At 42.0% G+C, this 27988-nt stretch overlaps 1 protein-coding gene across 7 annotated transcripts in view; it reads right to left on the reverse strand.

Moving 5' to 3' along the window:
* Positions 1-12140: 12140 nt before the first annotated feature.
* SLC16A5 (solute carrier family 16 member 5) overlaps positions 12141-27988 on the reverse strand; it is a 109242-nt gene continuing 93394 nt past the window's right edge. For 6 of the 7 annotated variants that reach the window (XM_073663147.1, XM_073663151.1, XM_073663146.1 and 3 more), the window contains 3 exons: positions 21837-21980; positions 18725-19537; positions 12141-18032 (listed from right to left, as the gene is read on the reverse strand). In XM_073663147.1, the coding sequence (XP_073519248.1) occupies positions 17809-18032; positions 18725-19537; positions 21837-21980 (1181 nt within the window). In that variant the 3' untranslated portion in view covers positions 12141-17808. The remainder of the gene's footprint in view (positions 18033-18724; positions 19538-21836; positions 21981-27988) is intronic. The other variant, XR_012270524.1, reaches the window with a different exon arrangement.

Raw genomic sequence — 27988 nt, forward strand, 5'->3', positions numbered from 1 at the left:
GACACCTAGAGGCTATTTAGCTTCACTACATCATAGCTTTACTGCATTGGACCTTTTGCTGCCATGTAGTAGAGTATGAAAGCTTATTGCAGATAAATGTTTACTTGTCCCTCCAAGAAAGTATTCCCTCTTTGTTTCCCTCCAGTAGCACCCTTGTGGATCCAGTCTTTGCAATGATCCAGGGTTTGCCCCATTCACACACTGCCGCTATGGTCACCCACCCTGTGCTCTGTGGTGTCACTCTTTGAACTCCTGGCACTACCAGATTGGTGCCCGCTTCCAATATATGCCATTTGGATAAAGTCTGCTCAAGCTGACCAGTGCCAAATAATGGGTAAAAGAAAATAGCAAGCATACACTTCTATACGTACCGCTACGGGTCCATTATATTAGACTCATCAAAGTTTTTGTTATACACCTGCACGTGTAAGGCTGCGTGCCGACGATGCGTTTTTCACGCATCAAAAACGCATGGTAATCCGCACCCCATGGTCCCCAATGGCATTCCGCAATGTCAATGCACATGCTGCGGATTATTCCGCAGCGTTTCTGCAGCGCTCATAAATCCGCAGCATGTTCATTAATTTTGCGGAAGCGCAGCGGAACTCTCGCCATTGACTTACATTGAGACACATAGAATCCGTGTCTGTACATTTGTACAAGCGGATTCTATGCGTCTCTATGTGCGGATGGTACCCAGGTCTGGAGGAGAGAAGACTCTCATCCAGACCTGGGTACCATTGTACCTGTAAAAAAAGAATAAAATAACAAATAAAGTTTATATTCACCTGTCCGGCGGCCCCTGCAGCGCTTATCTTCCAGGACCTGAGATGACGTCGCGGTCATGTGACCGCAGGCCCTTCACCGCTCTGTCTCACGATAGCCCGGCAACCAGGAAGAAGCCAGGACGAGCGCGACAGCACACGCGGCGGGGCATCGGGGGTAAGTATAGCTTTATTTTTTTTATTTTTACGGTCACACTGTATAAATCCATGCCGTTTGCATGGATTTATACAGTGTGACCTAGTTGTCAAGCACTTTCCAAGTGATGCTATCGCCTGGAAAGTGCTTGTCAGTCCGCATGCGGAAACACATGTGCTAACGCATGTGGATCCGCATGTATTCTGCAGGAAAAACGCATGCACAATCTGCATGCGTTTTTTCTGCCAGGGAGATGCAGAAATGCTGCAGAAATTTTCTGCTTCATTTCTGCATCGTGGGCACATAGCCTTAGACGTGGAAAACCACAGTGGTGCAACAGAATCATAAAGTCTGATCGACTTTCATAAAATTATGATGCTTAGCATCTCCAAACCAGGCAGAAAAAAAATATTGACGCTGCACTTACATCTCCAAAATAGCCAGACTTATGGGGTGTCCCTGGTATGCAGTGGTCACTACCTACCTCAAATGGTCCAATGATTGACAACTGGTGAATGCTTAACAATGCACATTCGAAGCAAAGGCTAGCCATCAAGTCTGATCCTCCAGAAGAGCTACTGTATCATAAATTACAGAAATAGTTAAAGGGGTTCTCCGGGCGTTTGATATTGATGACCTATCCTTAGTAAAGTCATCAATATCAGATTGTTGGGGTCTCAGATAGCACTCTCACTGATCAGCCATTGGCATCTCTGGTGGTGGCCCGGTGTAAACAATGAATAAAGCCAAGCAGGACAGCTCCATTCGATGTGTAACAGCTACTGCTGAGAACTACATGTCATCTTCTGTTCAAAAAAATAAGCTATTCTGCAGTAACCGGCAGTGGCTGCTACACACTGAATGGAGCTGCATGGCGAATCTATGTCCTGTGTTTACATTCGGCCTCTAGACTTAATAACAGCTGACCAGTGGGGGTGTTAAATCCCCATAGATCTTATATTGTTGTGCCTGGAATACAATAAGTTGTCAGAACACACAGTGCATTGCAGCTTGTTGAGTATGGTACTGCATAGCCGCCTATGCTGACCAATGGTTATCACTGACCGCACCTTCAGTGGGCTTGTGAACCTCAGAAATGGAGTCTGCAACAATGGAAGAAGGTGATATGATCTGATTAATTACTTATTTTACATCATGTAGCAAGGTGCATGTCACTTAACTGGAGAAAAGATGGCACCAGGTTGTCCCATGATAAGAAGACTGTCAGAGACTGTGTGATTCCCTGTTCAATGTTCTGAAGGAAAACCTTTTATCTTGCATCTAAAGATCATGGTAGATCAAGAACACCCACTTAGGGTATGTGCCCACGTAGTGTTTTTCAAGCGGATATGCTGCGGAATTTCCGCAGCGTAAACGCTTGTGAAACGCATGTATATCCGCACCCCATGGTCCCCAATGTGATTACGCAACTTCAATGCCCATGCTGCGGATTTTTCCGCAGCGTTTCTGCTGCGGGGAAAAATCCGCAGCATGTTCATTAATTTTGCATTTCCGCAAGCGGAATTGCCTTTGCAGTGTAATAAAAAACGCAAGGCAATTCCGCATGTGTAAATGACGCAATAAACGCACGATAAACGCGTGCGGAATTCCGCATGCGTTTATCTGGGAGAGGACATGCAGAAATGAAGCAGAAAATTTCTGCTTCATTTTCGCAGCGTGGGCACATACCCTTATGGCAGCAGTATTCCATGATGGCAGTGGCCTCTTGCATCAGGACAATGCGCCCTGCCAGACTACAAAAATTAATCAGGAACGTTTTGGGGAACATTCCAAAAAGTTAAAGGTGTTGATTTACGCCACTAAATCCCCAGATCTCAATATTACTGAGCATTTGTGGGATGTGTTTGAAAAACAAGTCTGATCCAAGGAGGCTGCACCTTAGGATATAAGGATTCAAAGGATCTGCTGCTACAGCGTTGGTGCCAGATATCACAGGACACCTTTGGAAGTCTTGTGGAGTTCACGCCTCAATGAGTCAGAGTGGTTTTGGTGCACAAGAGGGATCTTCACAATATTAGTCTGGTGGTTTAATGTTGTGACTAAATAATTTATGTATTCTACAGTACAATTGTTGCCACACACACCGGCCTAGGTAGCCCCTTGTAGACAGAGGACTTGATTTCAATAGGGATTCTGCTATTTACTTGTGGTTCAATTTATTGGAAGAACTTCTTTAAGAATTTCCTGATGGAATTTTTGATTTGGCCTGAAATATCGTGGCATCCCTTCTTTTTTCACTGTTCCGCCCCAGTGCCTTTGTTTCTGTTTATCAGCCTCCACCTCTTCCTCATAATTAATTGCTTGTTCTTACTTGTGCTCTGTATCTGCTATTGAGTCTGTGGTGTATATTTATTTTTCTAAAAATACATTAAAGTGGTATTCTAGCTGGAAGCAGTTATTAGTCATACACAGGATAGGTGATCATTTCTAGATCGGTGCAAGATCTCGAGAACAAGGAGCATTTATCCCCATCAGGGAATGTGCACACTGCGTCACTTAGCTGCTGCGGAGCCGGCGAGTTTTCCCAGGCGAATCAGCTGTGATCCCATGCTGTCCTGTCTGTATATTCTTTTGCTTCCTCCTCTGCCCAGGAGATGTGGTATGATCAGACCATGTTCCTGCACAGTCAGACACAGCCTTTAGACCAGGGGTCTCAAACTTAGCTGGGTATATGGGCCACACATAGAAAAAACATTATTTGAGGGGCTGCATTCCTTGCAGGACAAAGTGACATTTTAGTGATACCATTTTTTTTCTATACATCTTTTGATCATTTTTTTGAACATTTTTGGTGTGTTTACTTTATTTTTTTAAAATGGCATTCATCGTATTGGTTATGGTACAGTTTTATAGCTTGGGTCGTTATGGATGTGGCGATAACAACCATGCACTTTTTTGTTTACTTTAGTTTATATATAAAACAGCATTTTTAGGGGTAAAATATTTTTTTATGCTTTATTTCTATTTTTTTTTTTCATAATTTTTACAATTTTGCTTCCCTCAATTGGCCACATACAGTAACATTGTCATACAATTAGCACAATATAGTAATTCTGGCAAACATCTTGTATTAATGTACCCCATCCTGGTCCCCATCTTGTAGAAATGTACCCCATCCTGGTCCCCATCTTGTAGTAATGTACCCCATCGTGGTCACCATATTGTAGTAATGTCACTTCCTGGTCCCAATCTTTCAGTAATGCCCCATCCTGGTCCCCTTCTTGTAGTAATGTCCCCATCCAGAATGTCCTCATCCAGGTCCCCATATTGTAGTAATGTCCCCATCCTGGTCCCCTTCTTGTAATAATGTCCCCATCCAGGTCACCATATTGTAGTAATGTCACGTCCTGGTCCCAATCTTGTAGTAACATCCCATCCTAGTCCCCTTCTTAGTTTACAGCCCCACTATTAGTATTTAGTCAGTATTCGGCCAGAATATTTTCCCAGGAGTGGGAGCCAAAACCAGGAGTGGGTGATAAATGCAGAATTGGTGACTTGTTTCTATTATACCTTTTCTCTGATTGTTCCTCACCTGGTGTTGGCTCCCACTCCTGACAAAAAATACTGACCAAATACTGATAGTGGGGCCATGGCGCCTTATAGTAACGTCCCATCCTGGTCCCCTTCTTGTAGTTATGTCCTCATCTTGGAGTAATGTCCCCATCCTGATCCCGGTCTTGTAATAATGTCCCCATCCTGGTCCTCAACTTGGAGTAATGTTCCCATCCTGATCCCCTTCTTGCAGTAATGTCCCCATCCTGGTCCCCTTCTTGTAGTAACATCCCATCCTAGTTCCTTTCTTATATTAATGTCCCATTCTGGTGCTCATAATTTAGTAATGTCCCCTATTGTCCCGTTATTCACATACATGGCGACCTTTCTGCACATGCGGCCCGCAGGCAGTTTGGACACCTTGACGGTCGTGGCCTGGTCCAGTATTGCCACTCATAGAAAAGCTCTCTGCACAGCCATCCAATCAGAGGCCAGCAGCTGACATCGGCGTGCTGGCGCATGGCAGTGTCATCATTAGCCACCGCACCAATGTCAGCTGCTGGCCTCTGATTGGCTGGCATTGGTATTGATGTGCAGACAGCTTGTCTCTGAGCGGCAATACATTTCAATTGAATATGAATCCAAGGATGCACATTCAACTGAAATAAAGTGCTGACGCCATCGGCCCCTGGACCAGGTCTCGATCGTCAAGGGGTCTACGGTGCTTGTGGGCCGCATTAAGCAGCCTCAGGGAATTGTGAAAGTTATTATTATTCAAAGATCTATTGCTTAAAATGTACTTTGTTCATGGGAAAAGCCCTTTAAGGGTTTCTAATCTCTTAAGAGAATTGACATAAGACAGAACATGTTCACAGCGATGTCCTTTTGACATGTATTTTTGAAAAAATTTAAAAGTGTTGTAAAATGGTGAAGAAAATGTTTTATTTTTACAGCCTTCAACATGCAGTAAAAATTACCTGGATTCATGATTCTCCAGGTCAGTACAGTGTAATTACAGAGATACTGAACATGTATTTTTTTTTGTTATTTTAGGGACTTAAAAAATTCTGAATTTTGTAAAAAAAAAAAAAATTAGTATTGCCATATATTCATCATGGAGCATGAACGGGTTAATGCTACTTTTTCCACATTTTCTTTTTCCTCCCTTTGCATGGGGTCACAGCCAATAGCAGAATTGTCTATAGATACCTTCATTGTGATGAACACCCTGAAAAGAGAGTGCAGACTCTATATTTACTGGCATCTATCCAACACACATCTTTAGAGTTCCATAAGGCTCACAGTTGATCGACCATTAGCCCAGTTATAAGTGATTTTTTTTTGAGTTGGTAAATTAACCTATCTGCACATTTGTCAGGGTGTCGGTGGGTGACTAGACACCTTTTTGCCTCTGTTTTTTTTTTTTTTTTGTAGGTATACAGCAGTAAATTAAGTGAATACAGATATAATAGTCCAAAACAATGAAAACAACACCTTGGGACCCGTTGAAGCGCAAGAAGGCGCGAAATGGCCGTCGTCCAGAGGTTTCCTTGCATTCTCCCCCTGTACCATTTTTAATGGATCAATAAATTGTTGGCTTTTAATAAGAAGATCGGTGAGTGCTACCTTTTTTCCCTTTTTTCATTGTTTTGGATATTCACTCTATTGTTGGTAAGCACCAGGTCGTGTTGGAAGCTGTGGATTTCTTTTGTCTCTTATTTGGATTGCGGTCCAAGGGATTTGTTCACTAGTTGCACAGGTGCGGACTCTCTCTCTTTGTACAGACAGATATAATAGTGCTGACATGCTGCTGCTCCATAGTGCTGGAACTAGAATGCTAGCTATGACCTAAGATCCATTATGCTGTACGCTGAATTTCCTCTTTAATCTGGCACAGTGTTTACTTTCAGTGTTAAGTTAGTCTTATGAATCATGTCACCCGAGAACGAAGGAGTAGTTGAATGGTGTACAAAAAGCTTACACTAATAGCACAGCCTGTTTTAAGACATCGCCCTTGATTGTGTCATTGGGGACCTAGATGAACATCCCCTGGGTGTCATCGTTACTTCATGGTTACCTAAGCAAACTGGTTTCTGCCACTCAATTCCAGCAAGCACAAAAGCCTTATGAGCTTGGCAAAACATATTATTAACCCCTGCCTACACGCTCCTATGATTATTAATCTAAAACATAAGGAAAACTGCAGATGCTCAGTTATTTTGTAGTCTAGTGTTAATTTTACACATATAGGATTTTTTGTATGTTCTGTCATGATTGCAAAATGTTAAATTATAGTAAAAGATATATGTTAAAGATCCAGTTCACACTTTTGTAGGCATGCTGTGGTTTGGCTTAGAAAACAGCAATAGTAGCCATGAGTTACTGCCATCACAGTTACAACAGAAGTGACTGTAGGTGAATCTGGTTGAACTTCTTAAATACATTTTTAGGCAGTGTAATAATGACAGAGGACCTCAAATGCATTTTATAAAATCAGCTTAAAATGGGATTTACCCATATTTTTGTGACTAATGATCCATTTAGACAAGCCACTAATCAGATAATATTATTGGCCTGTCTAAGCAGGCCAAGTATCACCTGACGAACTAACCTAAATGAACGTCAAACTAAATTAAAAAATGAGTTAATTAGGGGACACCTTCGGCGCACCTTTGGTGTGGCCAAGAGCTTGGTTAACAGTTATACAGGGTTCAGGAACTACTCGCTTTGTCCAGGCATACGCTGTCAGAGTCAGAGAACGGCTCAATATGCAAATTGAGGGGGCGTAATGGTGCACCAAGTTCTTGGTCACACTAAGGGTGCACTGAAGGCCCCATATTTCCATATGGAATATAAATAGTTTTCAAGCTAATTAGAACAATGAAACGTATAATGCTTATAGGATCTTTATAGAGGCCAAGTCCCCTACTTAACAAATCTTCTATTTTAGTTTACATCTAGGGGGTGACAGACTCCCTTTAAAAATCATCATCGTCTGCACATCACCCCATGTAAAGAGGTTATGTGCTGCCAAGAGCATGGTATTTTTATGGGCACAGAAGGTTCGTATTAATTATAATTATATGCCCATTGACTGTTCGCTGACCTGTTTAAACAGGCTAGTAAAGAACTGGAATCCATATAGCCCATCAGCAATCATTTAATGGCCTGGGTTGACTAGTGGAGAAGGGGCATAATACTCACTATAAAAGCTAATTATCATGTCACATTACTGGTTTGCCTAGACTGGCCTGGCATGGGATTATCCATTGCATGCTTACAGTATACATTTTGTGAGAAGGAAACAAAAGGCCCAATACAAGTATATTCATTACACAGTGAGAAGGACAAAAGACAACCTGTGAGACGTTGGCAATATAAAATATATTCTTTATTTACTGGCAGAAATTCATTGTGCAATACCTAATATCCTATTATATAAGGAATGAAATTGAATAGTCTTATGTACTTTGCCCTGCAGACCTTTTAATCTACTTTCGGTCTGCTGCAAAAAGGATTACTGCAACCTACAGGAGATCACATAGCAGGGATCATACGCACATTCCGCACATGGAGCTAGACACAAATGTCTATTACAGCTTTTGTCTAGATCATTTTCTAGGAGTGGTCTCATCAATGATATTGCTGTCATGTAGCTGGGTTATTCCACCAAAGTCTAATCAGTAGGGATTCATCCTTTGTATCCTACTACGTGCTAGAAAGACGTGGCAGACGGGCCTCCTGCCAGCTCCCTGTCATCTTTTTCTAGGGGTCCACATGGACATCCCTATCAATACGGTGGCACGCAATGCTGCTGTGTAGAGCGCAAGAAGACAAAGTACTATTCTTTCCAAGCACCGCTGACACTTCATACCAATTTCTCACCGATTTCTATGATGAATACACTAGATTTTCACACGCAGCGCCTTTGTTGAAGAAAATCCTGTGACTGAGTCTTCTTTTTCTCCTTCATCTTAAAGTGACAACATTTTTCTGGCTTTCACATCCATAAGGGTATGTGCACATGGGTTGGATATGCTGCAAATTTTTCCATCCAGATTTTCTGAACAGGAACTCTGCTACATAATATTGTAATATTGTACCAACCGGTCACTTTATGCTGAAAATTATCACTGCAGATTTCATCTCTCATGATGCAAACTGTTAAGGGCCCAATTCATTGTTGCATTTGTGCCTTTTTTTGGTCTAGTTTTTTGGGGCATCTGTCAGCAGATTTTTTCTATTTTATATGAGAGCAGCATAATATAGTGTCTGAGAGTCCAATTCCAGGGATGTATCACTTACTGGACTGCTCTGTGCAGTTTTGCTAGAATCCATGTTTTCTCTGTTATAGATGTAGCAATGGTCATATTACGAAACTGTATAACCCTGCCCACACCCCTTGGCTGCCAAATATTTGGGGGGCGGGGTTACACAGATTAGCTGGCCTGGCATACAGATGAGACCTAGTCCTAGGCTATGGTCAGATGACCGTAGATTCTGTCACCTGAGAGAATCGGGCCTATTACGCAAATGACACTGACCAAACACTGATCAGAGTTTGATCTGAGTGTCAGCTTAGTGTGTTCCGATTCGCTCGGATGAGAGAATCAATGCACACTGAGGAGAAAACGCCATTTTGTAAGCCCTCGGAAATCGTACTGCACTCAGATGTCATCGAAGTGCGGTCCGATGTTTTCCACGCACCCATAGACTTGAACGGGTGAATAGCATCGGATTTCAAACTGAAATCGCAGCATGATGCAATTTTTTTTTTCACTGCAGATTCTGGCGTGATCGAGCCCTTAAAGTGATAATCTCCTGGTGATAAAACACTGTATTGAAACTACAACACACAGCCTCCTAATAAGTGAGACATCCCTGTAATCAGGTTCTTTTGCCCTATGTTATGCTGCTCTGCGATGTATAGCAAAACCCTGCTAACAGATTCAGTTTTAATTTATGCCTTTTTAAAATCTATTTTATATGTGTCTACCTATTTTTTTATGTTAGCTAATGTGGGTGGGGTTTGGGGGTCGCAACTGCGACCTTTATCAACTGCAACCTGCTAAAAAGTCGCACAAATTTGACGTGAATGTAAACCCAAACAAATTAAAAACAAAACACAAATTGGAATTGGTGCGAAAGTCTGCAATGGAATGGTCATGTGTTGATGTTCCCTAAATTTTGTTTTATTACAGACTATTAAATTTGAATGTGTTTCATCATTCCTCTTCTTGGTGTCTTACTGTGCTATTTTCTGATGGGAAAATCTTACTGCTACAGTGTCCTTAGCAAAAATGGCTAATTGTAGGGATCATGCTACTTTAATAGCCTTTGGGGCGGATTCATTAAGACTGGTGTTGCGCACAACATCATTAATGAAGGGCTCGGTCAAATACGATGTTCCAAGTCTATTAAGAGGCGCATACCCTTAATGAATTGGGTGCATCTTCTCTGTGGGCTTGCCAAAACTGCTGCTCCAGTCAGAGACTTGAGTAGCATTTCTAGTGTAAGAGACACTGGTATGTTTGTTGAATTTGACTCCTCCCCAGCTCCGCCTATTTTGGCAGGGCTGTTTCAAACATCAAAGGTTGCTAAATTTTTGAGCAATTCCACATTGAAAAGTAGGGAAATTTGTGCATAATGTGTTTTACACCAGTTTTCTGGCGAAAAACATTTTGATGCATCAGTCCCTTCATTTTGAATGCATCTGAAGAAGTCTATATTATGAAAACTTGGAGTGAAATAATTGAACAGTTCAAAAGAATCTTTTTTAGAAATCCTATGTGCCATTTCTCTGTTATCGCTTCCAGAAATCTATGAAAAAAATTGACAACTGGGTGTTGCCTGTTGGGGGTGGGTATACCTACACAATTTATCACTGTTCAGTCACTGCTGACAGTCTCAGGCCTCTTTCACATGTCCTGATATTTCTGGTACTGGAAAAACCCGTACCGGAAATATCAGTGTCTGTGTGTGGCATAGGTGTGGCAACCGTGTGCCGTATCAGTATCACACGACCCGGCACCTGGGAATCAGCGGTACAGTTAGCGCTGTTCCCAAGCGGCGGGTGCTGGAGCCAGCTCTCATCATTGTCCCCTGCTGGTGCTATGAGCAGGGGATAATGTTGAGCGTTGTATTGAGCCCCCACTGTCTTCAACAAGGTAAAATTAAGAATAAAATAAAAAACACATTATACATTTCTTCATCAGCATGAGCGGTGGATTGAGGCGACCGCACACACTGAGGAGCAGGGGAGAATGACTCAATGCAGCGAGCGGGCCCTTGAACTGTGCTGAGCTCACTGAGGTCACCGCAGTTCAGGGGCCTGCTGGCTGCAGTAGGTCACTCTCCCCTGCTCCCAAGCATCACTGGTCGCCTCAATCCACCGCTCACGCTGATGAACAAATGTCGCACAGATTGATTACGGAGTGAGACACTGGATTATTTCAACTTTGAACTGGTCAGGGAACTAGGTGTAAGGCAGGGGTCCCACTAGCGTATGGCATCGGATGCGATATGCTAATGACACTCGGCTCCAGCACTGCTGCAAGCTTGAGCCGAGTGTCAGTGCTGTGTGCTCTGATCCTCTCGCACAGAGAGGATCACAGCACAGCTGTGGAGGGGATGGATAAAGTAATTTCTCTATCTCCTATGTTGCCGGAGGCTGATATCCGAGTGCAGTGCGATGTTTCACATTCACCCATAGTCTTACATTGGTGCGTGCGATCAGAATCCAGCATGCTGCGATTTTTTATCAATCCAATTGCGATCCAATTGGAGCTGGACTAAAACACGCCACTGAGCACACCATCATAGGATTAAATTGGTACGAATGCAATCCATTTTTTATCGAATTGCATTCGTCTGATTTAATCGCAAGTGAGAGCGAGTCCTAAAGGGGAGTATAATGTGTTTTTTTATTTTATTCTTAATTTTACACTTGTTGTGGACATTGGGGGCTGAATACAACTCTCAAAATTTTCCTTTGAGATCAGTGTGATCAAGCAGGGGACAATGATGAGAGCAACCTCCAGCATCGGGGAACAGCGCAAACTGTACCGCTGTTTCCCAGGCGCCGGTACGTATCACACTACTGACACTTGGATGTCATCAGTGTGCACATGTGTTGGACATTTTCCGGTCCATGCTGTGTGCAAAAAACGGACATGTCAGCAGGTTTTGCCCACGGACACACGGTCCGTGGTTCTGCGCACATGTCAGTGTATATCCATTCATTTGAATGGGTCTCTGTGTGTCAGTGTCTCCGGTACGTGTGGAAACTGTCACGAGACGTACTAGAGACACTGACATGTGGAAGAGGCCTTAGACTGTGCAGGGACAAGCCCCTTGGTCAAGGGGAATGCTATAATCCAGCTGTCAAGTTAGGCATAAATTTCTAGGAGGACAAGCAGAGAAGCAAGACTGCTGAACACAGACCTGTTTGGCTCTACTGAACACAAGTTAGGCTCAATCCTCCTATGGCTTTGTAGAGATTAGAGTTTGGTTCAGTAGAACCGCAGTGCTCCCAGACCTTGCAGACACAAAAAAGATTTTATAGTGCGGACATGTTATGATCATCTGAAATACAGCCAATTTCTTTGGTCAACATCGAAAAATATTTAATTAGCCTCCAGTAGTAGAAAAGGCTACCAAAAACAAAACAAAGAAACACAACAAAAAACAGATAGTACAATCATCAGTGGAACTTTAAAGCCTCATTTTCTGTTTAATACCATATTTTTAATGTTTGTCGTTACAGCTTTTCCCCATTATGAAGATGACAAATTAAAGTGCATTGTATTGAAATTATATTCATTGGTCATTACATTATCAGATATAACATTCATTGTCTAAGTCGAGCGCCCTGCATTACAATATCTTTGGAAATTAAATAAGATATACAAAATAATATAAGGCAGCAATATATATAACACACTGTAGTATTCTAACAAATACCAAGACTATGTGATTTTAAATTAACATCTTTCCACATAAGTGCTATCCCTAACTGAGAACAATCAAGCAAATTTACAGATCATTAAATATTCTACTTTGAAACGCCATCAAACTTGGCAGATAAATAATGACACCTATGCTCACATCTCATAAAATGCAAGCCCCCTTTCAAAAAATAATCATGTCATATACATGTTGTTACTGTTGGATAGTACTCAGAGGAGTTGTCCAGGATAATATTTTTCCATTATAGGCTCACTGAAGTCTAAAATAACAAACTCAGCTGTTGCTCTCCCTCTACCGGTCTGGTGATGCTCTTCTGCCACTTCCTTGGTCTTTGTTGACAGGCTGCAGTGGTTAAGTCATGGTTACAGTACACGCAACAGCTGCAGCCAGTCACAGAGTTTAGCGGCTCTGCCGAAGTAGTCACACGAGCCACTGAGCTCTCTGTTTATCTTCAGCTGTAACATCACCACTGCAGCCTGCAAATAAAGACTGGAGGCAGCGGTGGATCGGCATCACTGGACCTGCGAATGGAGAGTAACACTGGTGTTTATTATCTTAGATCTATGAAATAAAATAATCCTGAACACCCCTTCAAGTCACAGGCAATTTTTTTTTTAGGTGTGCTCCTGCCCACGGTACAGTGCAGTATGACTGCTAAAGTTATTGTCCAACCACATAGAATTTAAAAAAAAAATAAAAAAAAAATTGTAGAATGCTATAAATAGTGAAACTCACCTTTCCAATACCAATGCTTTCGCTGTCCCCTGTTCCTTCTGCTTCAGCAAGGAGTCAGGACATGTCAACATAAAAGACTGCTGCAGTCAATCACTGGCCACAGCTATGGCTGCAGCTGTTTTGCCCCTTCCCCACTACAGTGAGTAGTTAGCCGCAGCTGGGACATGTGTTAATGCTGCATCACTGGACCAGTGGGAGAATATGGGAAAGCCTTGGCATGGGTGCGTGGATTGGTAAGGAGAGCATAGCTTGATTTTGGCATTTTCTAGCATTCTAAGCAGTTTAAAAAAAAATAGGTTGTGGTTCAACCCACCACATGGACTATTATCACGTTTTCCTCCACAAATACCGAACATTCATATTTTTAATGCATACTCCCTAATTTCGTTTACTCCTTTATACTTCAGTTGCAAAAATGTTTTTAAAAGGCTAATTTAAGCCAAGGATAAAAATCTTCATGTTCTTGTCCTTGGGGTGCATTATCATTTGCGATAAAGATAAGTTGGTAGAGGGAATCTGTCACCAGGTTTTTGCCACCTAACCTGAGCAGCAAAATGTAGAGACACTGATTCCAGCGATGTCACTTACTAGAATTCTTGCTGTAGTTTAGATAACATCACTGTTTTGTCAGCATGAGATTAGGACTAATAAAACTGCTTCAATGCTCTGTATGACACCAACTCAACCACTGATTGGCAGCTTTCGGTGTATACTGTTCATAGGCAGAAAGCTGCCAATCAGTGGTGTGGGCGGGTTATAAATAGTTCAGCATTCAGAGAACTGGTGGATTTGCAGCAGAGAAAACTGTGATTTTATTTCAGTAATGGACATATTGCTTGAATCAGGGTCTCTGCTCCTATTTTATACTGCTCTCCAATAAGGTGGCAGATTCCCTTTAATATATTTCACATTCTTACTCATGAAGAAAATGGACTTGTGACAACTATTATTGTTACCAGGATGGTACTTAAAACTGTTGTCCTATTGGTAGGTCATAGAAAGTATATTAAAGGACGTAAATGAGTATATACGGTAATCTAACCCAACCTATGATACTTTAGAATTGTAATACAAGATCATTCCTAGCAGAAATACTGATCTAAATGCCCACCATAAATACCTATTGCTACAAATTAGTGCATTGGGCTGTGAAGGTGGAAATACATCCAGAAGAGAGGTCTATTGTGATTAGCGTTATTAGACCCCATCACTTCTTTGTATGACCCAGAATTTAGTGTCATTTTGCTTTCTTTGATCAGTATTGCACTCCATGTAACTATAGAGTTTCTTATTGCATAGCAATAAAAATGTTTCCATTCTCAGTTTGACCCTTCAAAACAGCCATTAAAATGTTTGTTTAGTTACATAAGCACATCCTGTTTCTCAGTAATAAAGGAGAATAAATTAACATGTATGAATATAGGTGTTGTTGTATGTACTGTATATTACTGATCACATTCTCACTACATTATATTCAAGAATGCAATTAATTTCAAATCTACTTGGGATAGAGCTTTTATGTGATAAAAAGTTTATCCTGCAAATCAGCTTATTAAAAAAGCCACGGCGGTCAACTTCTCCAAGCCCTTACAAATAATAACCATTGGGCCATGGGAGTTAGACCCCCACAAACCAATATTGATGGCCTAAACTAAGAAAAGACTCAGTTTTGTTAAAGGAAAGTTAGTTGTCCTCAGAAAATTATCTATTGTTTACATCATAATTTTATGGTAAATGGATTTTTAAAAATGTTTGATAAAGTTTATTTTAAAGTTTAGGTACCCCTATCTATAGTATTTAAAAAAAAACAAGAAACAAAACAAGCAGCAGAAACCTTGCAAATTTCACACCTGCCAATCAGCCTAGTTTAGACTCACACTTACTGATTTGTGCAGAAGACTTTTCTGCAGCCTCATTACCATCACAGACAGGATTACACTGGAAGGTTTTTCTTCTATGAACAGTAGATATCACAGGATCCACTATTTGCAATAGGTGATGTTACAGTGCACCTCTTCCCCCTCCCTGAACAATCACCTTTGCCCTAATCAGAGCATGCTCTTTGCATACTCCAATAAAACTATGTAGGATCTGAGTTAGTCTACTGATCTATTGCTGCTAATATCCACAAGACTTTCCTGAAAGTACGAGTTAGGCCTTGTGGCCACTGTGAAAAAGAAATTTTAAAAATAAATAAATAAAAAATATTTATTTAAAAACTCATTTTTAATGATAGGTAATTTTTGATGACATTCCTTTTCAGTGCCTTTCTGTGTAAATCACTAGCTTCTAGCTAGTTAAAAGGGGTATTCTCAAGTTGTATCTTAAGCAGCTCATAACTGCAGTCTCATTACATCCTGGTTTCTGGCATGGCAGGCTCTCCGGTGACAGTTCTGGTTTCATTTAAGTGCACCTTCCCACCTACTTTCCATCCATCTCTGCCCTTCTTTTGCTCTAGGATTCCAGAGCTGTCAAATAAAAGAGTAGGGTGGGGAAGGGAGTGAAGACAAGTGTAAAATAAGTAGGTGGGAAGGTGCACTTAAATGTTTGGCCATGTAAAGGGTGCACCGAGCACCTCTACTTGGTTTGAACAGTTATTCTGTGCTTATAGATTCCCTTTAACTATTACTCATACTTGGCCAGACTTTGTTGGTTGATCTCAAGCTGGAAGAAAGCTGTACATCATGTAAGATAAAAGCTCTCATTGCAGGAGAATGACAGCAGATAAAAAAAAATCAAGTTAAATGCAAACATTCTTATTTTCATGCTGTTTGACTATTAAAGCAATTTAATAACATGAAAATATTCCTTTAAGTCAGATTATATAACATACAGTATATTCTAACGCATTCCGCAGAGTACTTTGTCATAATAAGATGCTTATTTCTGTTTTAGGGTAATATTAACCTATCCTGACGTAGCAGGGTAAATGACGTGGCAGAGAGGTGACCTTGGCATCTAAGCAATTAAACTGCAGCTAACTGAACCCCCTAGAACTTGATGGGATAGAGTATGTCAATTGTTACAGAGCACATTGTAGTAGATTTGCTATTGACGAGTTCTACAAATGTGTGAGGCACTCCACTTATTCCTATATAAAAACATAGAAGGGTACATGCCTCCAGTAGTGACATACCATAGGCACTGACTTAAAAAATTAAGTTCATGTCAGGTCTTTTGGCTTTAGGTTATGTGCTTTTATTCAGAATCTCTTGTCAGTATAACAGAGAAGTCTCTGCAGTAAGATCAAGCATTTTTTTTTTAATCTCGGCAATAGCAGATTTACTACTTTTCCAGAATTGTTAAACTTCACCACATCAAGACATGGAAAGTTTAGGGACAATTTGACATTGGCAAACAGAGAAATAGAAAAAGCTTTCCAATCTATCTCACTTTGTTGCCATGAGGGGGAGGGCTGGTTAACACTCCTCCTTGAGTGACCGTTTTGATTCAGTAGCTTCATCCTATATGCTGCTCTGACATGTACAAGTCTGCAGAGCTTGTTCTGAAGTCTACACCGTTATCACAATATTTGCATATATGGATAACAGGACCTTTGAAATAAGTACACAGCTCAAGAAAGTGAAAGCAGTAATTAGGCATTGACCCCTCAGCCTGGAATGTAACTACTGCGCACACTTGGCCAAGCCCTGGTGGTTGAGCTTCTTGGCAATAAGCTGTACAGTGTTAAAGCTAAAAGCTCTTCTAAAAGATAAAAGAAAGCAGATAGTTAGACAGCATGAAAATAAGCAAGTTTGCAATTTACTTGATTTATCTAACTATTCCAATTTCATAACATGGAGATACCCCTTAAGTTTTGAAAATATACTGCATGTATAATGTATTATATAACATACATATATTTTCTACCTTTACATTTGTTTATCATTTTCATTGACATTTTGTAGTACAAAGCTATGCATTTACTTCCGACTTAAAGGGGTTGTTTCAAGTTTGGAAGCTATTCACTATGACCTTTGGCTAGGGGTGGGACCACGGAGACCCCCACCGATCCTAAGAACTGGAGAGTGTAGTCAATCGTGCACACTGGCAATCCATTCATTCTTGATTGGAATGCTGAAAACCAACCAAATGCAAAGCTTCAGAACCCTAGTTCAAGAGACTGGTGGGGGTCCCAGTGGTCAGACCCCAGTGATCTGGACGTTATCCCCTATCAACTGGATAGCAGATAACTTCCAAACTTGAGACTACCTCTTTAACAAGAACATTCCAGACATCAGTTGTTCAAGACAAAACAAGCCGAATAGTCTTCATCTTGACAGCACTTTCTTGTTAAAATAATAAAAATTTAACACTGTCTTGTCATGGATATTTGTAACATGAAGTAAAATTGCTACATGTTTGCGGATGAGCCCTTTCCAATGGTAACACCTATTCACTTTGTTTTACTTTATATAGTATTGTACCTCAGTCTATTGCACTATATGGACTTTATCCAATACTTGTGTCACCTTTTTTTGAGCCACATGGCATTCATCCCCAAACAGATCAGCTCCCTGAGAGAACAGCCTTTTCTCCAAGGCGTTTCACCTCTCAGACTTGTGAACCAAGGCGCGGTGCATAGATTTAATGGATACTTCTGTCCTTCATTTGCCCTGATAAAGTTCTATTGGTGAGAGGATTGCTGGGTCACTCTTCAGAAATTGTCACTCATATTACAAAATCCTCTTGTTTCGTTGCTGGACGATAAATAATATTTTGGTGATTAGTAGTCTCGACAGTATCACTTGGGTTATAGATTTTTTTTTTAGTCTTTCTTTCTTTTTTATCAAGTATGTAAGATGCCAAAAACATAAAAATTCCAGATGAGGTGACAGCAATACACGTGAAGTAGAATACTAGATTATATTGACCAGTGATGTCAACCAGCAAACCTGTGGGATATAAACAGACATGAGCATTAATTCAGATACTAATGTATATACAACGGATGAAATAAGTATTGAACAAGTAAATATATTTCTAAAAGGTGCTATTGACATGAAATTCTCACCAGGTGACAGTAACAGCATGTCGGTAATTAGAAAGCAATCCTGCCACTTATTGAAAAATAATATCAGCTGGTTCAACTGATGGCCTGTAAAAATGTGTCTCATAACCAAGGTGCCACACAAGAAACATCTCATGGTGGGTTAAACCAGTCAGCGGTTTCAAGACCTTTGCAACCTTATTGTTGCAAAACATACTGATGGCATTGGTTGCAGAAGAATTTCTAAACTATTGAAGGTTCCAGTGAGCATTGTTGGGGCCATAATCTGGAGGTGAAAAGAACATAACTTCACCATAAACCGGCCATGACCAGGTGCTCCCCGCAGGATTTCAGATAGGAGAGTGAAAAAAATTATCAGAAAAGTTGAGAGTATGGTGAGGGATACAAGATTTTGCTCCTCTATACAAAAAGCAAAAAACAGATTAATAGCCATAGTGATATATTATCTATTTTCTACAAAGGAATAGATTAGGATCCTCTGTCCTAGAATAGAAAAGTATTACGCCATTTTACCCTATGGGTTTCCTGAATCCCCAAATAAAATGAACATAAAATTGCCTTTTCATTTTTTCCTACCTGCCAGCGGTGGTCCCACCAGGATTGTAACACTTTCCAGTATTGTAAAAAGTCCAAAAGCTGCAGGAAATCGTTTCATGCCGACTATATCCATCAGTACTTGGAATATAAGTGATCCAATTACACTCATAGAGATGCCATACAGAACGCAATAAACAATGAGGGCTGAAAAGGACATAAACGTTGCGCACACTAGGTTGCAAAGTCCATTTGCAATTACTGCTCCACTAAATAGGTAAATCAGCTTGCCAGAAAATATCTGCTGCTGGGACACAAGTCCGGACACTGGACGTGCAAAAATATTAATAAACCCAATTAAAGAGAGCAAAAGTGCAGCTGTTGAATCATCTATGCCACTGCTGGTGGCATATGGAACGAAGTAGAAAAGTGGCAAGACAAAGCCTAAAACCAGCCAGGTGACCCCTATTGTGTAAATCTGGTATCGTCTATGGCGAAGTAGTAGATCAAAAGCCATGTATCTTTGTAGGCCTCTACCACGTTCCAATTCTGCCGGGTCATGGTTTACTCCATTGGCTGTTGATGAGGATCCATCCTTACTAGGGACAGCTGGTGGAGCTTTAACTGGCCTCATCATTGCACCACAAACGCAACAGTTTAGCAGCACTCCACCAAAGATCATAAAGGAACCTCTCCATCCCATGGACTCCAAAAGGTGCTGGGATGCAATGGGCCAGAGAGCCATGCCTATTGAGGCCCCCGAGGATGCCAAAGCATTGGCCAAAGTCCTACGCTTGATAAAGTAGTATCCAAGTACTGTGACTGCTGCTTGGAAACAAAAACAAAGTCCTAAACCTGTGAAAAAAAACACAAAACAGAATACCTCATTATTTCCTTTAATTACAAAAAGTATGGAAAATATTGAAATTATTTTGGCCATTTTCAAATGTGAAAGTAAATATAAAAGTGTAAAAATAATAGAGGGTGATGAAAATAAAAAAATATGAAAAGTGCAGAAGATTTTTCAAAAGCCCAAATAAACCAAAACCATAAAACTGTAGAAGAAAACCAAATGTGTTCTGTGAAACCTGAAACGTTAATTTGTCAGATTGTTAATTGCTGTTTATATGTTTTTGTGTACATGTAATTACATTCTTTTTTCTAAACTGAGAAATGCAGTAAGGCCTCATTTAGACATCTGTGATTTTTCATGTATGCAAAAAAATTTTTAGTGTCATTTTTTTTTCTCTAATTTTCATTAATGTTTTGGTCAATGTGTCATGTACCCAAAAGCATTCATTGTTCTATAAATTAAAGCCTCATTCAGACGTCAGATTTTACACATATGCAATAACAGTCTGAGTGTTAGGGTTTGGTCATTGGGTTCCTTTTCCAATGAGTGTTTCATCAGTGATTTCCATGTATGGATAAATAAATTAATTAAAAAGCTTCTCGTGCTCAATGCAATGTTAAAAGGAATCTCTCAGCAGGTTTTAAGACCCTAAACTCAGTGGTAGGATTCAGCCGGCTCTCACCAGTTCGGTGGAATCTGTTACTAAAATTACCGCTGGTTCCCTGAACCGACAAGGAACGGTGCCTCAATCCGGTAGCTCGCCGGTTTTAGTGTGCAGTGTAGAAAGCAGCCTACGTCAGCTGCCGGCGTCTTCTGCAATGCATATGGAGCAAGAAGAGGATGCCGTGGGCGCTCGGACAGGCAAGAAAACAAAGTCATGAAAAAAAAAGAAAAAGTGCACTATCAAGTTGCGCAAAAATTTGGCAACATGTCAAGGAGTTTTACGACTTAGAACTTCCTCTACTTAAGTCTGCAGAGGAATATAGTAGCAAGTTATAAATATAAGTAATTTGCTGAAAGATACTGTGGGACATACAACATGAACCTTATACATCATATAGACAAAGTGGCATGGTGATATCACAGGCACTGCTATAGCTGGAAAGACACCCGTGAAGGAGGTGTGCATATATTTGTAATTTTACAAAGGGGACTTCTTAATTTAAAAAGGGATTATCTAGATAGTGGACATCATATTTAATGTCATCCAAATGCGCTGTTTTGATAGGGCTGAAGACCAGCTAATGTTTATAGAGTTGTCGCACTTCCCTACAGATGGTGTCCAGTGATAGAAGGATCAGACCTATTGAATTGATGGAGAAATGTCGTCCCTGTGGAGTCTGGCAGTGGCATACTCCACTGTCTCCATTGAGTTGTGTGTACACGTGTATGAGGGGGATTAGGAAAAATAGCCGTCGACCAACTGACATCTGAGATGTATGGACACCTTTATTTGGCAGAGGCACCAGAGCCCGGAGTGACTGCAACCTCATCATACAGCTTTAAGGTATGTGCACAAGTTTGGTTTTTGCTGCAGAAAAATCTGAAAATACTCGAGTGTTGAAAGGAAAAGAACTGAATAAAATATGTATGGTTTGTTTTTTTTTTACATGTTTTTGCATGCGTTCCCACCCCTCGCCCATTGGAGTGGGTGAAAAGCGCTGCAAAAACGCTGAAAGAATTGACATCCTGCAGTTTTGAAAAATGCTTTGGTGATTCAAATCTGTAAGGAAAAAAATAAGCAGAAATCTCATTTACTTTGCTGATAGTGTAAGATGCTGTTTTTCTAAGGCATATACGCTCAAAAAAACGCAGCGTGTGAACAAGTCCTTACAGTGTAGTGAAGTGCCATGAATACAGCCTCACTGGAATATTTCTTTTCCTTAAAGGAAAACAGCGTCCGGTTGGGAATATTGTTTCCTCGAAAAATATGCAAATCTCTTTCTTACAGATGGAAGAGCGCTGTTTCTTGAGTGCAACCTACATCGCTAGTTGGTAAGCCAGTATTATGTTGGAAAAACACTGTAAACTAAATGTCTGCTTTTTGAACACAAGTTTTCCTTTTATCTTAATAAATTCAAAATATTTGTACTAATTATTTTCATAATCTCAACTGCAGCTTCCCTTATATAAACAGATACTATGGCATTAATTATTGGACCTAGAGTAAAATGTAGTTCACAATATGGTAGAAAGTTTTATGATCTATGAAAAAAGTTAAACTATCAGTTAATGTATGGTGACAGTTTGTATTGTATGAAGAAAAAATAAATAAATCTTGTAGTAGAATGAAGAACTCACCTCCAATAAGTCCACCACTTAAGTAAAGGTGAACTATAGTCTGAGAGAAGGAGCAGGTGACCATCCCAATGCCACATAATAGGCTGCCAACCATTACCGACACTCTGCAGCCAAATCTTTCTACCATAATGCTGCATAATGGACCTGTATGATAGGAAAATATAAAGAAAATAAGATATTGTATTGGTGATCGAGACTTCAACACAACTCATTTGTAAAGTGGATAAAAGTTTCTAGCTAAAAATAATAATAGTATAAAAGTATAAATTTTTATTTGTAATTATGTAGGTGCCTCTTTAAATTTTTCCTCATCCTTGTTCCACCAGGTATAATCCCCCAAGGAATGTGCATTAACCCTGGCCCTTAATACTGCATGCATTGTTTTTGATCCTAAGGATTAAGCAGTTGTTTTCATCATATTTCAAGAACCATAACTAATAAAAAGAATGCAGTAATATAAAAGTACAACTTAATGTAATAGAGGCAGTGATGTAATCTATATGCACACACACTGGAGAGGAAAGAAATATAAATTACAAATAATGGAGAATCAAATATAAAGGATCAGGTAAGGATCCATATTGGTCAGAGCCTTCTTGAGCGTTGTCGGTATGCCGGCTGCATCAGAGTGTGATCAGGGTAGTGAGACCGTTAACCTTATAGATCGGTATGCAGATCAAAGCATGGTTTGAAAACCATTAAAGTATTGGCAACATTACCTATAAGGTTCTTGAGGTGTTCCTCCGTCCATGCGTTTCCTCTTTCCACAATACCCATATTGCAATAAACTTTTTATTACATTTTTACATTTTTTTTTGTGAGCAATTAAAAAATGTGTTGGAGAGATATATATTTTTTTATACCTTTAAAACTTAAAGGCGTTGTCTAGGCTTGGGGTACAAGTCTGCAGTCACTTCCAGCCATATTCCGACTGGACGTGTCAGTGACTAGTTGGCATGTAACCACATGTATCCAAATCGCATACTTGCGGTCACATGTCCGCCTGCTCCCTGTGCCAGCACAGGAGAATCCTGACAGCTCATGCACTGCCACAGAGTGGCTGCAGACTTGTACCCCAAGCCTGGGCAACCCCTTTAATACTTTATACCAGACCTAGGGGCATTTGTAAGGTTCACGTTTGCTATAGTAAAAATACTGGACCCTTGAAATCGCATTGTGGTCGTGACGCAGAGGGAATCTTTTGCTACAGTCACTATTGACTGCATCATTTAACAGGGTTAAACGATTGAAGACCAATAAACTACATCTCCAATCAGTGACTAATGCCCAGAGTTAGAAGATTTAGCCTTGGCATTGGGATTGTAGATTGGATTGATTGATCTTCTGAAGCACCACCATAACATAGCCCCAGATCAGAAGAATCTTTGTACAAAAGAAAAAAAAAATGCATTCAAAGAAATATCAGAAGGAGTTGTCCAGATAATCCTTTGAACCGCTGCCACTCCAGTCATCATTTAATACCAGACATATTGTCTTAGCACATAACTGGTGAGGTCAATCAGCGTCCTCTTTGGCATCATCACTGAGGCCAGCGATTTGCCACGGAGGTCACATATTAAGCGGTACATGTGCACAGGTGGTTGGATGACACGTGATCAGCAGCCCAAAAGTAAGGAGAAACCAGTTGAGATCAGAGCTGCGACTGATTAAAGGGCTATGTATTGGATACTTTATTGTGGATGGTAAAGGTGTTGTCAAGTTCTAAATACTATACAATGGTCATTAAGGCATTAAAATATATTTGTGAAAATAATTTGAAAAAAAAGGTAAGTGTCAAGTGACATCACTTGCGGGGGGGGGGGGGGTCGTAGGCCCGGCTTTTCATGCACGGCAGATAATCTTCTTACAATGTGCACTGACTGTGCGCTCTTTAGCTGACTCGTTACTTCTGATCAGAGCCGGCGAGCAAGCGCACTGTCACTGTGCATATTGCACAGTGACGGGAATCTACTGAGCATACGTCGGAATTGATAATAGACTAATGCTCAGAGCAGGGACTAGCTCAGCCCCTGAAATGGATGTCACTGAAGACACTTCATTTCAGGGTGGGGACAGAGGCTGTGGCAGTGACCTCAGCCTCTGCTCCCTGATGACGACTTGTTTGTCTATCCCAGCATGCACTGGGGATTCTCAAATGAAGTGTCAAAAATAATAAAGCAGTTCGGATAATGAGGGAATTAGAGACTTTTTAAAGTAATATTAGAATATAGATTAGATTATGACAGTAAATAGACTGGCATTTAGAATTAAAATACGTTTTAGTTTCTGACCACCCCTTTAATGTAATAGCCAGAAATGTCATTAGTGTTGAGCGAGCATGCTCGACACCACTCGGTACTCGCCTGAGCATCTCACTACTCGGGATGTTCAGTGAGCACCGAGCATTTTTGGGTTACTCAGGTGGGTGCTCAGGTCTTCGCCCTGCATGTTTGGCATTCTTTACAGAGCCAATGAACATGCAGGGATTGCCCGCCAGTCACTGTAATGCCGCAGCCATGTTGGTTGTGGGCATTACAGGGATTGGCTGACCGCACAGAGTCACCTCGAGTATTTAAAACCGGGCGCCGCCATCTTGGACACAGTCGCTCCCGATCAGACAGTGTAGGGAGAGTGCTGCTGAGCTAGGGAGAGATTTATACTGCGAAATAGGTAGTGTAGGGTCTCTGAAGCCTGCAAAAAAACAAAACAGTACTTCTGAGGACTAATATCCATCCCAGATATCAGGCAGGCAGGCTGTATAGGAGACGCAGTGGTTATACCAACTAACACTGCATTACAGTCCTGTGTGCTGCTGCTGCTCAAATTGCTAGAGTTAGCCCCAGGTCTCAGGGGCCAGGAAAAATCCTTTTTTTTTTTCCATCTAAATCCTCTTTTTTTTTCTCCTCAGTCAGACTGTACAAATACCCGTCTTATTAACATTTTGATATTTCCCCACCCCCCAAAAAAAAAAAAAATTGAGTGCGTCTGAGTGTTCAGACACCAATATATCTGTTTAAAAGAGTCTGGTTTCGGCCAGATAAGTAGAACTGTGGTTTTGCAGTTCCATGGTTCAAATCTCTGTATTATCTACTTTTTTGCATTTTTTCCATAAAAAAAAGTTTGAGTGTCTAGCTGACTGTTCAGACACAAATATATCTATTTAAAAAATTCTGATGTAGGCCAGAGAAATAGAACTGTGGCTTTCCTCTTCCACGGTTCTAATCTCCTTTTTATTACCCTTTAACCATTGATAGTGCGAGTGTAAGCTATTTTACTTCATTTACAATGGGCAAGGCGCGTGGCAAGGGACGTGGAACTGGACGTTCTGGTGATGGTGCGTTCAGAGGACGGGGCCGTAGCCAAGGTGAAAATGTGCCACAACCAACAGCCACATCTTCTCGCTTCCAGTTCTTGACCGAATTACTAGGGAAGCACACAACACCACCACTATTGCGAACTGATCAGTGTGAACAGGTTATTAATTGTATAGCAGATAATACTTCCAGTCACTTGGGCACCACCACCTCCGGTCTGTCTTCCACACGGTCAAGTCTTAGTAGCCGTGAGTCTCGACCGCATACTCCTCCTCATCCTGATGCTCCTTCCTCCCACCATGCCGAGTGTTGTCAGACAGCAACTGATCCCACAGTTGGACACTCTGAAGAGCTGTTCACTGGTCCATTTTCATATTTGGGCCCCTCGCCTGCTCCGCTTGAAGTGGTGGAAGAGGAGATCCCATGTAGCGATAGCCAAATATTTGAACAGGCACGGCTACAGGAAGGCGACGCTGGCAATTTGTGACAAGAGGTGGACGATGACGAGACACAATTGCCACAAAGTGAGGAGGAGGACCCTGGTGCGGAAGTGGAAGAGGAGGAGGTGGTGGATGATCTAGTAACTGACCCAACGTGGCAGGAGGACACACAGAGCGAGGCCAGCAGCACACAAGGGGAGGGATGCAGAGTACCCCAACAGGCAGGAAGAAGCAGTGTGGTGGCTGCAGACAGAAGGCGGGCAACCGTTCCCCGTAACACCAACACGAGGCACGTTGCCAGTACAACCGGTAGGTCTTCCAGAGTCTGGAATTTTTTTAAAGACTCTGCTGATAACCCCAAAAAGGCCATATGTTCCACCTGCCATGCCAGCATCAGCAGGGGTGACAACACTACCAGCCTGACCACCACCAGCATGATCAGGTACGTCAGCAAAGCACCCGACTTTGTGGGGCGAATCCCAAGGTCCACGACCAGTGTCAGCGGGTGTCACCACTGCTTCTTCCGCTGTTGTGCGTGTAAGAGAACCCCCTGTTGTGCGTGCAAGGCAATCCCCTGTCCATACTGCATGCAAAGATGCCCCCTCCTCTCAGTCTTCACTTGTTATGGCAGTTTCTCAAGAAACAGCATCAACGTCCATGTCCACGTCCCACCGCTGCGTTCAATTGTCCATATCCCAGACCTTTGAACGAAAGCGCAAATTCACAGCCAAACGCCCCACAGGCACATTTCACGACTGCTTGCGTTGGAAATGTTGCCTTTTAGGCTGGTGGAGACGGAATCCTTCCGCAACCTTATGGCGGTGGCTGTCCCTCGGTACTCGGTCCCCATCCGACACTATTTTGCCCGGTGTGCCATCCCCGCACTACACAAGCACGTGTCCCAAAACATCTGCCGTGCCCTCAACAATGCAGTTACTGGGAGAGTCCACCTGCCAATGGACAAGTGCTTGTGGCCAGGGATGGTACATCTCCCTGACGGCACACTGGGTAAACATAGTGGAAGCCGGGACCCAGTCGGACCTTGGGACGGAACACATCCTCCCCACACCGAGGATTGTGGGCCCTGTCAGTCAGAGTTGCCCCCACAGTGTACAGCTCCTGCGCATCATCCTCCTCCTCATGTTCAGCCTCCATCTCAGATATCACCACATCAGTTACAAGCTGGAAGCACTGCAGTACTGCCTCCGCCAAGCGGCAACAGGCTGTGCTGAAACTCATAAGCTTAGGTGATAAACCTCACACTGCTTGTGAGTTGTGGGCAGCTGTGAAAGAGCATGCAGATCTGTGGCTGAGACCGCTGAACCTACATCCAGGCATGGTTGTGTGTGACAATGGCCGTAACCTGGTGGCGGCTCTGAGGCGAGGCGAGATCACACACGTATCATGCCTGGCTCATGTGCTTAACCTCGTGGTTCAGCGGTTTCTTAAATCGTACCCCGAGTTGCCAGATCTGCTCGTCAAAGTACGCCGCCTGTCAGCTCATTTTCGGAGGTCGGCTACAGCTTCCGCCACCCTTGCTGTGTTGCAGCAGCGTTTTTAGCTTCCGTCACACCGACTAGTGTGTGATGTCCCCACACGTTGGAACTCTACCCACCACATGTTGCAAAGGATTTGTGAGCAGAAGAGAGCAGTTGTGGAGTACCAGCTGCAACAAGGCTGTCGATATTCAGGTCAGACTCCACACAAGACCTCAGGAGTGGACCTGGATGTCTGACATATGTACCATCTTGACAAACTTTGAGGAGTCCACCAAGATGGTGAGTGGCGATGACGCCATCATTAGCGTCAGCATCCCACTTGTCTGTCTTTTGCAACGCTCTCTGCAGAGAATTAAAGAGGAGGCATTGCTGCCAGAGTATGATGAGATGGATCAAGACGACGTAGCGGGCGATTACACACAGCCCAGCCTCATCTCATCCCAACGTGCATTGGGGGACAATGTGGGAGAAGAGGAGGAGGAGGAGGAACAGGAGCTGGTATCATGCGCTGTAGACGGTAGTACCTGTACAACTGTCATACCGTCGGTTCAGCGTGGGTGGCCTGAGGACAGGGGGGAGGAGGAGGAGGAGGAGGAGGAGGAGGAGGAGGAGAGCATGGTCAGTCGTCATCTTGGTGAGGACACGGAAGTCTTGCCCGTTACCAGTCTGGCACGCATGGCTGACTTTGTTACGCTGCCTTAACCGTGACCCTCGCGTTGTCAAAATGTTGAGTGACAGTCATTGCTGGTTGGTGACACTTTTAGACCCCCGCTACAAGGAGAACTTTCACTCTCTTATTCCTGAGGTAGAGAGGTCTACAAAAATGGGGCAGTACCAGAAGGCCCTTGCTGCAGAACTGTTAAAAAAATTACCATCGGAACACGCTAGCGGCAGAGGTC

Source organism: Phyllobates terribilis, unplaced genomic scaffold (assembly GCF_046119375.1).
Source record: "Phyllobates terribilis strain yellow unplaced genomic scaffold, ASM4611937v1 Scaffold_100__1_contigs__length_5926523, whole genome shotgun sequence".
Classification (NCBI taxonomy): domain Eukaryota; kingdom Metazoa; phylum Chordata; class Amphibia; order Anura; family Dendrobatidae; genus Phyllobates; species Phyllobates terribilis.